The sequence below is a fragment of the Saimiri boliviensis genome, chromosome 2 (genome assembly GCF_048565385.1).
Source record: "Saimiri boliviensis isolate mSaiBol1 chromosome 2, mSaiBol1.pri, whole genome shotgun sequence".
In the NCBI taxonomy this organism is placed as follows: domain Eukaryota; kingdom Metazoa; phylum Chordata; class Mammalia; order Primates; family Cebidae; genus Saimiri; species Saimiri boliviensis.
Genome location: NC_133450.1, coordinates 13,180,920 through 13,194,284, shown reverse-complemented (window position 1 = coordinate 13,194,284; position 13,365 = coordinate 13,180,920). Strand labels below are relative to the sequence as shown.

The 13,365-nt window shown below is 40.7% G+C and overlaps 1 protein-coding gene across 4 annotated transcripts in view; it reads right to left on the bottom strand.

Annotated features, from left to right (window-relative positions):
• Positions 1-4,334: 4,334 nt before the first annotated feature.
• DPP8 (dipeptidyl peptidase 8) overlaps positions 4,335-13,365 on the bottom strand; it is an 83,241-nt gene continuing 74,210 nt past the window's right edge. For all 4 annotated transcript variants that reach the window (XM_039468969.2, XM_039468971.2, XM_074392799.1 and 1 more), the window contains 2 exons: positions 13,051-13,162; positions 4,335-8,949 (listed from right to left, as the gene is read on the bottom strand). In XM_039468969.2, coding sequence (XP_039324903.1) covers positions 8,827-8,949; positions 13,051-13,162 — 235 coding nt within the window. In that variant the 3' untranslated portion in view covers positions 4,335-8,826. The remainder of the gene's footprint in view (positions 8,950-13,050; positions 13,163-13,365) is intronic.

Sequence of the window (13,365 nt, the reverse complement as noted above, 5' to 3'; positions counted from 1 at the left end):
TAATTTTTTGTTTTGTTTTGTTTTGAGACAGTCTTGCTCTGTTGCCCAAGCTAAAATGCAGTGGCACAATCTTGGCTCACAGCAGCCTCCGCCTCCTGGGTTGAAGGCATTCTCCTGCCTCAGCCTCCTGAGTAGCTGGGATTACAGGTGCATGCCACCATACCCAGCTAATCTTTGTATTTTTAGTAGAGACAGGGTTTTACCATGTTGGCCGTTGGCCATGCTCTTTTTTTGAGACAGTCTCACTCTGTTGCCCAGGCTGGAGCAGTGCTGCGATCTCAACTCACTGCAACCGCTGCCACCCAGGTTCAAGCAATTCTCCTGCCTCAGCTTCCCTGAGTAGCTGGGATTTATAGGCACATGCCATCATACCCGGCAAATTTTTGCATTTTGTGGTTGTGTGTGAAATATAATGTTGTTCTATCACCCAGGCTGGAATACAGTGGTGCAATCTCGGTTCACTGCAACCTCTGCCTCCCACGTTTCAGTGATTCTCCTGTCTCAGCCTCCAGAGTAGCTGGGATTACAGGTGCCCACCACCACGCCCAACTACTTTTTGTATTTTTAGTAGAGATGGGGTTTCACCATGTTGGCTAGGCTGGTCTCGAACTCCTGACCTCAGGTGATCTGCCTGCCTTGGCCTCCCAAAGTGCTGGGATTACAGGCATGAGCCACCATGCCCGGCCAAAGGGTCTTGAATGTCAGACAGGACTTGCATTTGATTAGGGACTAGAGCATCACTTGAAGTTGGGCAGGAAATAATTAGCTTGCCAGGCTGGGCATGATGGCTCATGCCTATAATTCCAGCACTTTGGGGGGCTGAGGCAGGAGGACTGCTTGAGTCCAGGAGTTCAAGACCAGCCTGGGCAACAAAGTGAGACCCCTATCTGTACAAAAAATTTAAAAACTAGCTGGGAGTGATGGTGTGTGCCTGAAGTCCCAGCTAGTTGGGAAGGTAAGGTGGGAGGATCACTTGAGCCTGAGAGGTTGGGGGCATGTTCATGCCACTGCACACCACCCACCTGGGCAACAGAGGGAGACCCTGTCTAAAAAAAAAAAAAAAAAAAAAAAAAAAAAAAAGCTTCCTTTAAAGGAAGTGGCTTCTTCAAGATGCTAGTTGGGTGGAAAGTGAAATTGGTCCTGAGAGCCTGTTGAGGGCAAGGACGGTGTCTTCTTCAGCTCTGTTTTCTGATTAAAACAGACCTGGCACATGATTGTTCCTAAATATTTGCTAAATGAAAGTTGAGAAATGCTTCTTTGAAGTCACTTGGAATTCCATTCTTCACCCTGAACTCAGAGTGGGTAGAGAGCTGCTGTATTTATCCAGCACTGAGACTGTGAGACCTAGCCCTGGGACAGGAGCAATGATATGAAAGAAGAGGAATGGATGGTTGAGATGGTTGAGACAGCTCAAAGCAGTTAATTGGCAAGACAACACATCAAGTACCCAACTGAACTGCAGAAAGTGGTACCCACATGCATGCTTAGGGATGCAACAATGACAAGGTATGTGCTCAGTAATTAAGCCAACACAGAGGTTCATTTCACAGAGGAGCTGTGTGGTTTCTAGAGCCATCCTGGCCAGAGGACTGACCTGCCTGCAAATAACTGTCACCTGTGAGTTGAATCTTAAGCTCTGCCGCATCTACAGGATGTTTTTTCAGTGAAGATGGGGGAATCCTGGAACTGGCTAAGGACAACTATCCTGGCTAATTGCTTCCCCAGACTTCTATTTTAAGAACATTGGTTTGGATGCCAATTTAGAGAGAGCCTTTTTTAGTAAGGAGTAAGGAACAAACAGCAAACTGAACAATCTGTCTGTTCTGGAGCTGAAACCCCTCAAGTTCATTACAATGGGAGCTCAAACTCTTCCAGGGTGATAAAGCCAGGCAGATGAATCCTTAAATCCTAGTAAATCCTCAAACTACACCAAACCCAAAATACTATTATATTCTGGTTATAAGATTCTCATACTGCAACTGTTTCACTCTGCTCCCCACAAAAGCGCCAAGATTTCAATATCTGCCTCTTCATATCCAGTGGGTAGGTGAGGTTAATAGGACCAAAGGGAAGTCAAAGGCTTCAAGGCTAACACTTGCTTTGACTCTGGGGCACTGGGATTCTACAGCTGGAAGTCTACCCTTCCATCACAGTATGCAGGACGCCATGGCTAGACTGAAAGCTTTTGTTTTTTGGAAATAGGGTCTTGTTGCCAACCGCAGTGGTGTCATCACAGCTCACTGCAGCCTCGACCTCCTGGGCTCAAGTGATCCTCTGCCTCAGCCTCCTGAGTAGCTGGGACTACAGGCGTGTACCACCATGCTCAGCTAATTTTTTAAAGTTTTAGTAGAGACAGTATCTTGCTACGTTGCCCAGGATGGTTTCAAACTCCTGAGCTCAAGCAATCCTCCCACCTTGGCCTCTCAAAGTGCTGGGATTACAGGTGTGAGCTACCATGTCCAGCCTGAAAGCTAATTTTTTAAAAAAAAAAAAAAAGATTTTTGAGATGAGGTCTGGCTCTATTATTGCCCAGGCTGGAGTGCAGTGGTACGATCTCAGCTCACTGCAGCCTTTGCCGCCAAGGCTCAAGCAATCTTCTCACCTCGGCCTCCTGAGTAGCTGGAACTACAAGCATGCATCACCACACCTGGCTAGTATTTTGTATTTTTGCAGAGACAGGGTTTCACCATGTTGCCCAGTCTGGCCTCAAACCTGTGAGCACAAGCAATCCGCCCGCCTCAGTCTACCAGAATGCTAGGATTGCAGGCATGAGCCACTGTGCTGGGTCAAAGCTGATTTGACAGACTAAGGTAGTCTATAAAATTTCCCAACCATGGTGCCATAAATAGATCATATGTATAAAGACACACCAATTTCTTTAGAGCTGAGGTGGGCCTGGCCAGTCACTTCTGGTTACAAGCAGCCTTAACAGCTTATCCTGGTGTGCCTGTTTATCCCTGTGTCATACAAGTGTCTGTTTCACAAGATGAAAAGGTTAGGAAGCACTCATCTACAGCAGTCCCTTATTTCATATTGTTTTGAGACAAAGTCTCACTCTGATGCCCAGGCTGGAGTGCAGTGGCATGATCTCAGCTCACTGCAACCTCTGCCTGCCAGGCTCAAGAGATTCTCCTGCCTCAGCCTCCCAAGTAGCTGGGATTATAGGCATATGCCACTATCACACCCAGCTAATTTTATTTTCAGTAGAGACAGGTTTCACCATGCTGGCCAAGCTGGTCTCGAATTTTGGACTTCAAATGATCTACCAGTCACAGCCTCCCAAAGTGCTAGGATTACAGGTGGGAGCCACTGCGCCCCACCTAACATCCCTTATGTTAAAATCATCTTTATTCCTAATAATTTTTGTATACAAACTAAAAGTAAGTTTAGGACCCTAATACAGCTGTGGTTCTTAACTTTTGGGGAGTATTTATCCCTTTGAGTATCTGATAAAGCCAAAGAGCCTATCTCCAGAATAATGCACTACTATTTTTCATGCAATACAACTTCACATACAACTTGAGGGTTCCAGAATCCAGATTAAGTCTCTGTTCTGGAAGGATTATCACACAAACCCACATTTACTTATTTCCGAATCTGCTTCCCCTCTGCCCTTTCTCTAATAAAACTTCAAAAAAACCAGAATATTGTCAGACCGGGCATGGTGGCTCATACCTGTAATCGCAGCACTTTGGGAGGCCAAAGCAGGCAGATCACTTGAGGTCATGATGGAGTTCAGAACAGCCTGGCCAACGTGGTGAAACCCCGTCTCTACTAAAAATATAAAAATCAGCTGAGTGTGGTGGCAGGCACTTGTAATCCCAGCTACTTGGGAGGCTGAGGCAGGAGAATTGCTTGAACCTGGGCAGGGGAGGTTGCAGTGCACCAAGACTGAACCACTACACCCCAGCCTGGGTGAAACAGCAAGACTCCACCTCAAAAAAAAAAAAAAACCTCTGAGAAACATACTACATCAAACTCCCTCAAAATCAACTCTAGGTGGTATTCCCTCAAACCCCTAGCTGCGTGGGGGTGGAGTGAGGAAGATATGCTCCTCACTGGCTCTAAGCACCATTTGCCCTTGTAGTATCAACCGCTGGTTGCTGGGAACCACCTGCAGGTAGAAAGCAGTTCTCTGCACACCTCCCATCGGGCCTGAATACGTTTTGGTTAGTGCCCGTAAGACCCCCAAGTAATCCTTCATACTGCAGTCTCCCTTCTCCACTGCAAGCACATGATCTTGGTCATGTGTATTAATCACTCCACAGTTGTCACTAAGGCAATGCTGTACATTTCCCATGAGGAAATGGGAGAAAAAGGAACATTTAAATCAATTAATTTCAGCAGCATCTTTATTGCAACAAAGAATCTGTAATAAAATGCAACAGAACTAATGTTTCACTTTACATGATTAAAAGCCATATAGCTAAAAATGAAAAAACCCATAAGCTTACTGGAGTGAGACATGCAATTCTTTTTATACAAGTTAATGCTTAAAACAGCAGGCACTTTATGTTCTAAAATTAAACTCCTGAACTCCAATTCTGATGAATACAATATAAATTTGTTTTTGGGTTACTTAAAAACAAACATACAAACACTACTTTTTCTTTATCTGCAAAGGACTTAAGAAATGATTACCTAAAGCCCAGCACCTTGCACTAGCATCTCCATATGTGAGGCTGGAAGACGGATAGGTGAGGCTGGGTGAGACTGGGAAGGTGGAAGTCAAGAAAGTTTCCTTTTTCCTTTATATCTGCTGGGAATAGACACTCACCTTATATAGTTTAGAAATGGCCATGTCTCTTTTCTTACATCAAGGAGCTGTAAGATGGGCTCCCAGGCTTAAGCAAGCACTCTACTCTATATTCCAATCCTCAAATCCCCCACTATACCAAGGAAGACACATTTAGTGCAGTGATTTTAATTAACTTCAGAATGTCATATACTAATTACAAGTACTGCTTCATTAATAAGCATGCTTAGCATTTACTTTGGAATGGAAAAATTAACCATTTTTATATGGTTACCTTTAAAATGTTTTATAGGAATATATTAATAAATATTTCTTTAAAAATTTACCTTTTCTACATATCATTTAACTACCATGAGGCAGGACACCTGGCTGGGTCCAGCACCAACTGGATACTAACTGGCTGTGTGGTCATGGGTGTATTTCCTCCTCTCTCTCTAGCATGTAGGTTGTTCTTCTAACAAATAAGAATATTAGATTACATTAAATCAAAGATTAATTCCATCTTGAAAAATACATGATTCAATGACAGATCTTATAGGAAACATTCCACCTGAAGAGAACTATGCTACAGAAAGGTAAGCTATACTTCCTGGAAGGAATAAAACAAGTAATAAAAAAAAAGTAAGCATCAGCATCAATATTGCATTCTTTTAAAAGGTAATGCATGCATTGTGACCTGATCCTCTTGTATTAAGCTTTGGAAAAGAACTAGGAATGGCATAGAGGGAAAAACCTTCATTCCAAAACGAATCTCCAGACAAAGGGGAAGAAACAAAGTAAGTAACTTCTGCTGCTTTCAGAGTGAGAAGGGGCCAAATAGTTATCACAGATGAGCAGCTTCATGGACTACTGTTTAGGTTCTTGTCAATCAGTCCAGTGTAAAAATCACCTATTATTAATCCAACTCCATTCTCTATAGAAGAGTTTCTTAAAGTTGTCCATAGATTACTTACTGTAGGATCGCCTGGAAAGCTTGTTAGAAATGCACATTCCTGATGTCTATCCAAATCAAAGGAATACAAATTTTTATTTATTTATTTGAGGCAGAGTCTCACTCTATCGCCCAGGCTGCAGTACAGTGGTGCGATCTCAGCTCACGGCAACTTCCGCCTCCCAGGTTCAAATGATTCTCCTGCCTCAGCCTCCCGAGTAGGTGGGATTATAGGCACACACATTATGCCTGGCTAACGTTTTCTACTTTTAGTAGAGACAGGGTTTCGCCACATTGACCAAACTGGTCTGAACTCCTGACCTCAAGTGATCCACCCGCCTTGGCCTCCCAAAGTGCTAGGATTACAGGCAGGAGCCACTGTGCCCAGCCTAGGAATACAAATTTTTAAGAGTGAGATTCAAAACTCTACATTTCTTTTAGTAAGTGCCCCAGATAAATCTTAGATTTTGAGTTCCACTACTCTATACCACTCAAGTAACTATCCCTCTTGATGGTTGTTCACGTGTACACATTTATCAAGTCTGTAAAAACCCAGTATGATATTTATACTAGTGCTTTTTGGCTCCCACTAAACTGTTGCTACTTTTATAGATTCTTGCCATTTAAGCTGTTACCCACACTCAGGGAGTACAAACTTTTAGTGAGATTTCTACTGATTGCCTCAATTGACTATGATATTTTCCACACTAGTTGTAAAAAGCAAATTCAGTCAAATTGTCTTTTTGTAAGTGAATTCATTCAGGTATTTTTTCCCACTAAAGAAGCAGAATGGCATTTAAGTGACTGGGAGTTATAATAGAAGGATTCTTTGTGATAGAAGGAAAGGAGAAGGGTAGATGCAAAAGGGAAACACCTGTGAATTCAAGAGTATACGAAGTTTTCTAAGTTTTTTTTTTTGGTAAAATAAGAGACGCCATTTTGAAGAAACAGCCTTAATGGGTAAGAGGTTTCCAAGGAGTAGCTGCTTAAAAGCTACTGTATACCATTTCTACTTTGCATATAATGATAGATCCCTTGAGACCAGTTAGTCCAAACAAAACAAAACAAAACAAAACAAAACAACCTCCACAGTGAAATATATACTTAAGTAGGAAAATACTTTCTTGGGGAAGAAAGTTACCCAAATCAATTTAATTTAACATTGAAAAAATATATAAACATATCTTGGCATGGGAAAATATCAAACATGAAAAGCAATACATATAAGACGGTAAGAAAAAGCGTGGTTATCTATTATACAGTATAAATACAAACAGCAAAACCCAATACCGTTCCCAATGACAGAACCATCAGGTCATCCTGCCATTTCTTCCCAATGACAGAACCATCAGGTCATCCTGCCATTTCTGGGCTTTCCCTACCTCCTATAAAGTCCACCTCTTACCAACAGTCAACCACCTTACTAATGGAGGCAATGCTCTCTATAGGGAAATCTATTCTCTCTGTAGTGATGGGAAAGAAATACAGCAAATTTTCTTAGAGTGTTGTTTAAAAGTATTGGTAATAACTTTCTAAACACTCAAGTGTGTGATAAAAAGCATCAAACTCATAGATGCCTTCCCTGTCACTGGTGCTAATGTGACCAACTTAGCACCCCGAGGGCATATCTCAATTAGCACCTGAAAGTCTATGAGCTCTCTTCATAGCTAAATGCTAGGGCTAACCAAGAAAAGTTCATGACCATTCAAGAAAACTGTTCATAGCCTTTAAAAACGAAGGGAAAAAAAGAGAGAGAGAGAGAGAGAGAGAGAGAGAGAGAGAGAGAGCGAGAGCGAGCGAGAGCGAGCGAGCCATGGCTTGCCAGGGATTAGTTTACGGTAAAGAGGTTATCTGTAAACCTCTGTATTTTAAGCTTACAATATCTAAATTATGTTCAAATAATTTTAATAAGATAAAGTTTAAATTGGTAAGATTTCTAAAATCAAGAGGAAGAATAAAAAAAAAAATTAGAATTACAAAAGTAACTCTAAGGAACTACTTTTCCTCCCCTGAATCATGTTACTCTGTAGCTGTGTTGGCAAGACAGTGATTTCTTGATTTCGGTTTCCTTAATATTCTAGTTGTTTAAATTTCACTTTCCAAACATCTTCATGACTATTTCTGTCAAAACTACTTCTGCTTAGTTCTTAATCAGGCCCTCACCACCTCTTCTCTCTGTCATTCCCCAAACCCATCTCCCCACCCCACTGTGATTCCTTTCAATCTCCTTAAAATTCAAGAATATTTTAATAAGGAAATACCAAATGGAAACTGGCACCACTAAATTTTCTGAAGAATTCTAGAGAATGTATACTTTTTCCTTTTCTTAAAGGAAAAAAAAAAAAACTTGCCTGCAAATATTTAAGCTCTAATCATTTGATTAAAATTTTTCTGCCTGTAATTATCAATATAATGACTAATTAAATCCATGCTACATATACAGTTACTAGCCTTTATGCAAAAGGAAAAGCCCACTCTGTCAATATCATTAAAGAAAAATGAGAATTATTTATACTAGATACAGATTAAATTGGCTAAAAACTGGTCAGAGCCAAAACAAGTGTCTTTAGGAGGCCACTAAGTTATCTTTGAAAAATCATTAATGAATGACTGGTTAAGTCAAGTTTAACAGTTATTAGTTCATAACATGCTGCATATGCCCAAGCAATGAAGCATAAACTATTCAATTACATTTAAGTGCTATCAAATCTGTAATTAGTCAGAGATTCTGAAACTGAACCAAACCAATCACTAATATCATCATATTTTAACAAACTCAAAAAGTATACTGTAAAAATACACTAATTAAGTTCATGAGGTTTGTAATGCTATTAAAAGTAAAAATAGGTTAGTATGAATACATGGTGCTAATGTTTTTGTTTTTTTTTTTTCCTAGTAATTCTTGTGGTGTCGCTCGGTCTCTCAGGAATATGTATCATTCAATTCTGAGCACATAGGGTTAAGGTATATGATTACTACCACAAGCCATAGACCCCTGCATGGCACCACATTTATTGTCAGGAATAGATGTTATGTGGCAGGTACCAAAATGTGATGATCAATTCTGTGTTTTCTATTGATTAAACCTCCTCTTTTGGTTAAATAGCCAGTGTATACCAGAATTCTACACAGGCCAAAATTATATCACTTTTAGAGCAGCAATACGTGATCCAAGGTTTTCTTGAAGGTAGTGCAAAAGATGCAGTTCATAATGTTCTCCAGACTCAGGAACTCTTATGCTGTGTCTCTCCTGAGGATAGATCTTACCAACAACAAAAAATAAAGATACAAAAAAAAAATTTAGTAATACATCTTCTTCCAAAGCTTTCCAGAGATTTTTAACAGGATTGATACTATGAAGCACAACCACCATGCAATATTGTAGAATAAATCCTATCTAAACACTCCTCTTGATTCCCTTATTTAACATTAGGCTTAATGAAGGATTTATCTGTGGACCAATGGTTCATTCTCTAAGTGTGGTCTACAGACTTTGAGAAGTCTTTAAAAGCTTTTCAAGGGATACACACCGTCAAAACTACTTTTAGAACAATACAAAGACATTATTTGCTTTACTCACTGTGTCAGCATTTACAGTGATGATGCAAAAGCAAAGATGAGTAAAACTGCCGGTGTCTTAGCATGAATCAAGGCACTATTCTTAAACTCCACTAGATGTCACAGCATTCCTCACCACCACACACTTCCAGTAAAAAGAAAAATGCCAGTTTCGCTTAAGTAGCAGTAAAAATTAGAATTAATATATTAAGTTACAATTCTTGAGTAGAAGTCTCTTTAATATTTTGTGTTTATGAAATGCGAATGCATAAAGCATCTGTGGTACAGGATGTCTCAAGGAGAAATACTTGTGTGAGTGAGTTGCAAGCTGAACTGCTGCTTTTTAAATGGTACTCCATTTTTTTTTTTTTTTTTTTTTTTTTTTTTTTTTTTCCTGAGACAGAATCTTGCTCTGTCACCAGGCTGGAGTGCAGTGGCACGATCTTGGCTCACTGCAACCTCCATCTCCCCGGTTCAAGCGATTCTCCTGCCTTAGCTTCCAAAGTAGTCAGGACTACAGGTGCACGCCACCACGCCCAACTAATTTTTGTATTTTTAGTAGAGACACGGTTTTGTGGTGTTGGCCAGGATGATCTCAATCTCTTGACCTCGTGATCTGCCCACCTTAGCCTCCCAACGTGCTGGGATTACAGGTGTGAGCCACCATGCCGGGCCTGGAACTCCATTTTCTTTTTTGTTTGAGATGGAGTCTCACTCTGTAGCCCAGGCTGGAGTGCAGTGGTGCAATCTTGGCTCACTGTAACCTCCGCCTCCTGGGTACCAGTTCAAGCAAGTCTCCTACATCAGTCTCCCAAGTAGCTGGGATTACAGGCATGAGCCACCATGCCCAGCTAATTTTTGTATTTTTTAGTAGATACGGGTTTTCACAATGTTGACGCAGTCTGGTCTTGAACTCCTGACTTCATGATCTGCCAGTGTCAGCCTCCCAAAGTGCTGGGATTACAGGCATGAGCCACTGCACCCGGCCGGAACTCCATTTTTAACTTCAAAGAATGACTGACAACTATGGTTATTTAGGGTATCTGGTAAATATTTTCTCAAAAGTGAATGAAATGAACTGGTCACTTCAAGGACAACACTGACAGTATTTGTTGCAATGATAAAACCTTGGCTTTTGAGTTATAATTTTGGAAAACTTGCATCTACTACTATTAAACTAATGAGCTTCCCAATACTTAAAGACACTTTTCTTATGAGATCAGTAGTATTACAATATGTGATTTTTTTTTTTTTTTTTTTGAGACGGAGTTTCGCTCTTGTTACCCAGGCTGGAGTGCAATGGCGCGATCTCGGCTCACCGCAACCTCCGCCTCCTGGGCTCAGGCAATTCTCCTGCCTCAGCCTCCTGAGTAGCTGGGATTACAGGCACACACCACCATGCCCAGCTAATTTTTTTGTATTTTTAGTAGAGACGGGGTTTCACCATGTTGACCAGGATGGTCTCGATCTCTCGACCTTGTGATCCACCCGCCTCGGCCTCCCAAAGTGCTGGGATTACAGGCTTGAGCCACCGCGCCCGGCAATATGTGATTTTTAAAATAGTGTACAATAAAAGGAGTCAACATTTGAAAGACTGGCATAACACAGTGAGCCAGTATTTTCCAGATGGCCAATACATGTGTAAAAGATCCATTTGAAGTGTAAGATCCACACTTTATTTTATTTATTTATTTATTTTTTTGAGACAGAGTTTCACTCTTGTTACCCAGGCTGGAGTGCAATGGCGCAATCTCGGCTCACCGCAACCTCCGCCTCCTGAGTTCAGGCAATTCTCCTGCCTCAGCCTCCTGAGTAGCTGGGATTACAGGCACGCGCCACCATGCCCAGCTAATTTTTTTTGTATTTTTAGTAGAGACAGGGTTTCACCATGTTGACCAGGATGGTCTCGATCTCTTGACCTCGTTATCCACCCGCCTCGGCCTCCCAAAGTGCTGGGATTACAGGCTTGAGTCACCGCGCCTGGCAAGATCCACACTTTAATGTGACAGAGTATAAAGTTTATAGATATCACTTCAGATTCCACATTAAAATCAAGCTTTAAGCCAGATGTAGTAGCCCATGCCCTGCAGTCCCAATTACTTAGAAGTCTGAGGTAGGAGGATTACTTGAGCTCAGGAGTTCAAAACTATAGCAGGCAACATAGTTAAGACTCTAGCTTAAAAAAAAATAAAAAATAAAAAACAACAAAAAAATTCCTTGGCTGGACATGGTAGCTCACCCTGCAATCCCAGCACTTTGGGAGGCCAAAGTGGGAGGATAACTTGAGCTCAGGAGTTTGAGATCAGCCTGGGCAACTTAGTGACACCCCAACTCTATTTATTTTAAAAAATATATTTAGGCTGAGTGCAGTGGCTCACGCCTGTAATCCCAGCACTTTGGGAATCACCTGAGGTCAGCAGTTCAAGGCCACCCTAGCCAACATGGTGAAACCCCATCTCTACTAAAAGTGCCAAAAAATTAGGTGGGTGTGGTGGTACGAGCCTGTAGTCTCTGCTACTCAGGAGGCTGAGGCACAAGAATTGCTCGAACTGGGGAGGCAGAGGTTGCAATGAGCCAAGATCATTCCAGCTTGGGTGACAAAGCAAGTCTCTGTCTAAAAAACAAACAAACAAACAAAAAACAAAAAAATTTATATAGAGACTATATTAAAAATATATGTTATCTATATATTTATAACAAGAAACAAAATCTCATAACCTTTAAGAAACTACCACTTGTCCAGTTTTGGTACAGTATCAAAGAATACCTACAATTACCTGAAAAGGCTAAAATATGCCTTTTATTTTTTGAGACAGAGTCCACTCTGTTACCCAAGCTGGAGTGCAGTGGCACAATGCTGGCTCACTGCAACCTCTGCCTCTGGTTTCAAGCAACTGTGCCTCGGCCTCCTGAGGTGCCCGCCACCATGCCTGGCTAATTTTTATATTTTTAGTAGAGAGGGGGTGGGTATCTCCGTGCTGGTCAGGCTGGTTTTGAACTCCCAACCTCAGGTGATCCACCTGCCTTGGCCTCCCAAAGTGCTGGGATTACAGACATGAGCCATGGCGCCCAGCCAATAGTTTATTATTTTAAAATATGTAAATTTCTCTCTCAGTTTTAATATCTTTTATGAAAAATATTGATATAATTGATATAAACAAAGTTCTTTGGTAGGTAAAGGTGTCCTAAAACCAAAAGGCTTAAAAATTGCTGCTATAGATAAATATCTCATAGTTTAAACATAAATATCACCTGAAATGTAAAAAAGAAAAAAGTAATTTTTTGATTTTTGAAGAGCACATAATCTGTTTAAGGAGTAAAACGCAATTTCAAGAAAAACTGGAATAATGAGCAATGAATAATGGAGCAATGGAGGAGCCTAACTTGCTGGTTTCTGCTCCAATGTCAATGTAAAATAAAAGAAAATTAAAAGACCATATAAACAGGTCCTAAAAATCCTTATGCAACAATGAAATCAAGTAGCATTTCCTCATTCTTCAAAGGGGATAAAGAAAAGCAAAGGAGAATAGTGAACGGACTGCTTGTCATCTTTTCCATGCTTCCAAACTGAAAGCAGATACAGACACAAAGTCATGTAATCTGATAGGCAGGTTTGACAGCCTGACTGCAACAGAATCTTAATTTTTATCCAACTACAGGCACTACTAACTATGCCTCTTATTTTACTTCTCTTAAGCAGAGGGTGAACACTCTAAAAATCTGGCTTTACCCCACAGTTAACAGATTTCAAAGTAATCAATCACTAATCATGACTACATTTAACTAGAAAATGTAAAAAACTCACCTGTAAGTCATATGGCTTTCCAGCCCTCACTAAAAAACTCAGTAATATACTGGTATGTGCAAAATGGACATTCTCATCCAGGAACCCATGTAAGAGCAGTAAACGGTTTGGTCTGAGAAATGGAAATATTAAAGGATTAGACAAAATAGTAGAGCATTTGGGAAAACCATTTCACTTATTTAATCATACTTAACCATATTAACTTCCTTATACTGTGATGTTAGAGTAAGGATTTAACATTTTCAGTATTAAATTTGTAACATACTAACCAGATGCCACATGTAATGAAAGATTAAAAAAAGATCATGTGTTCAA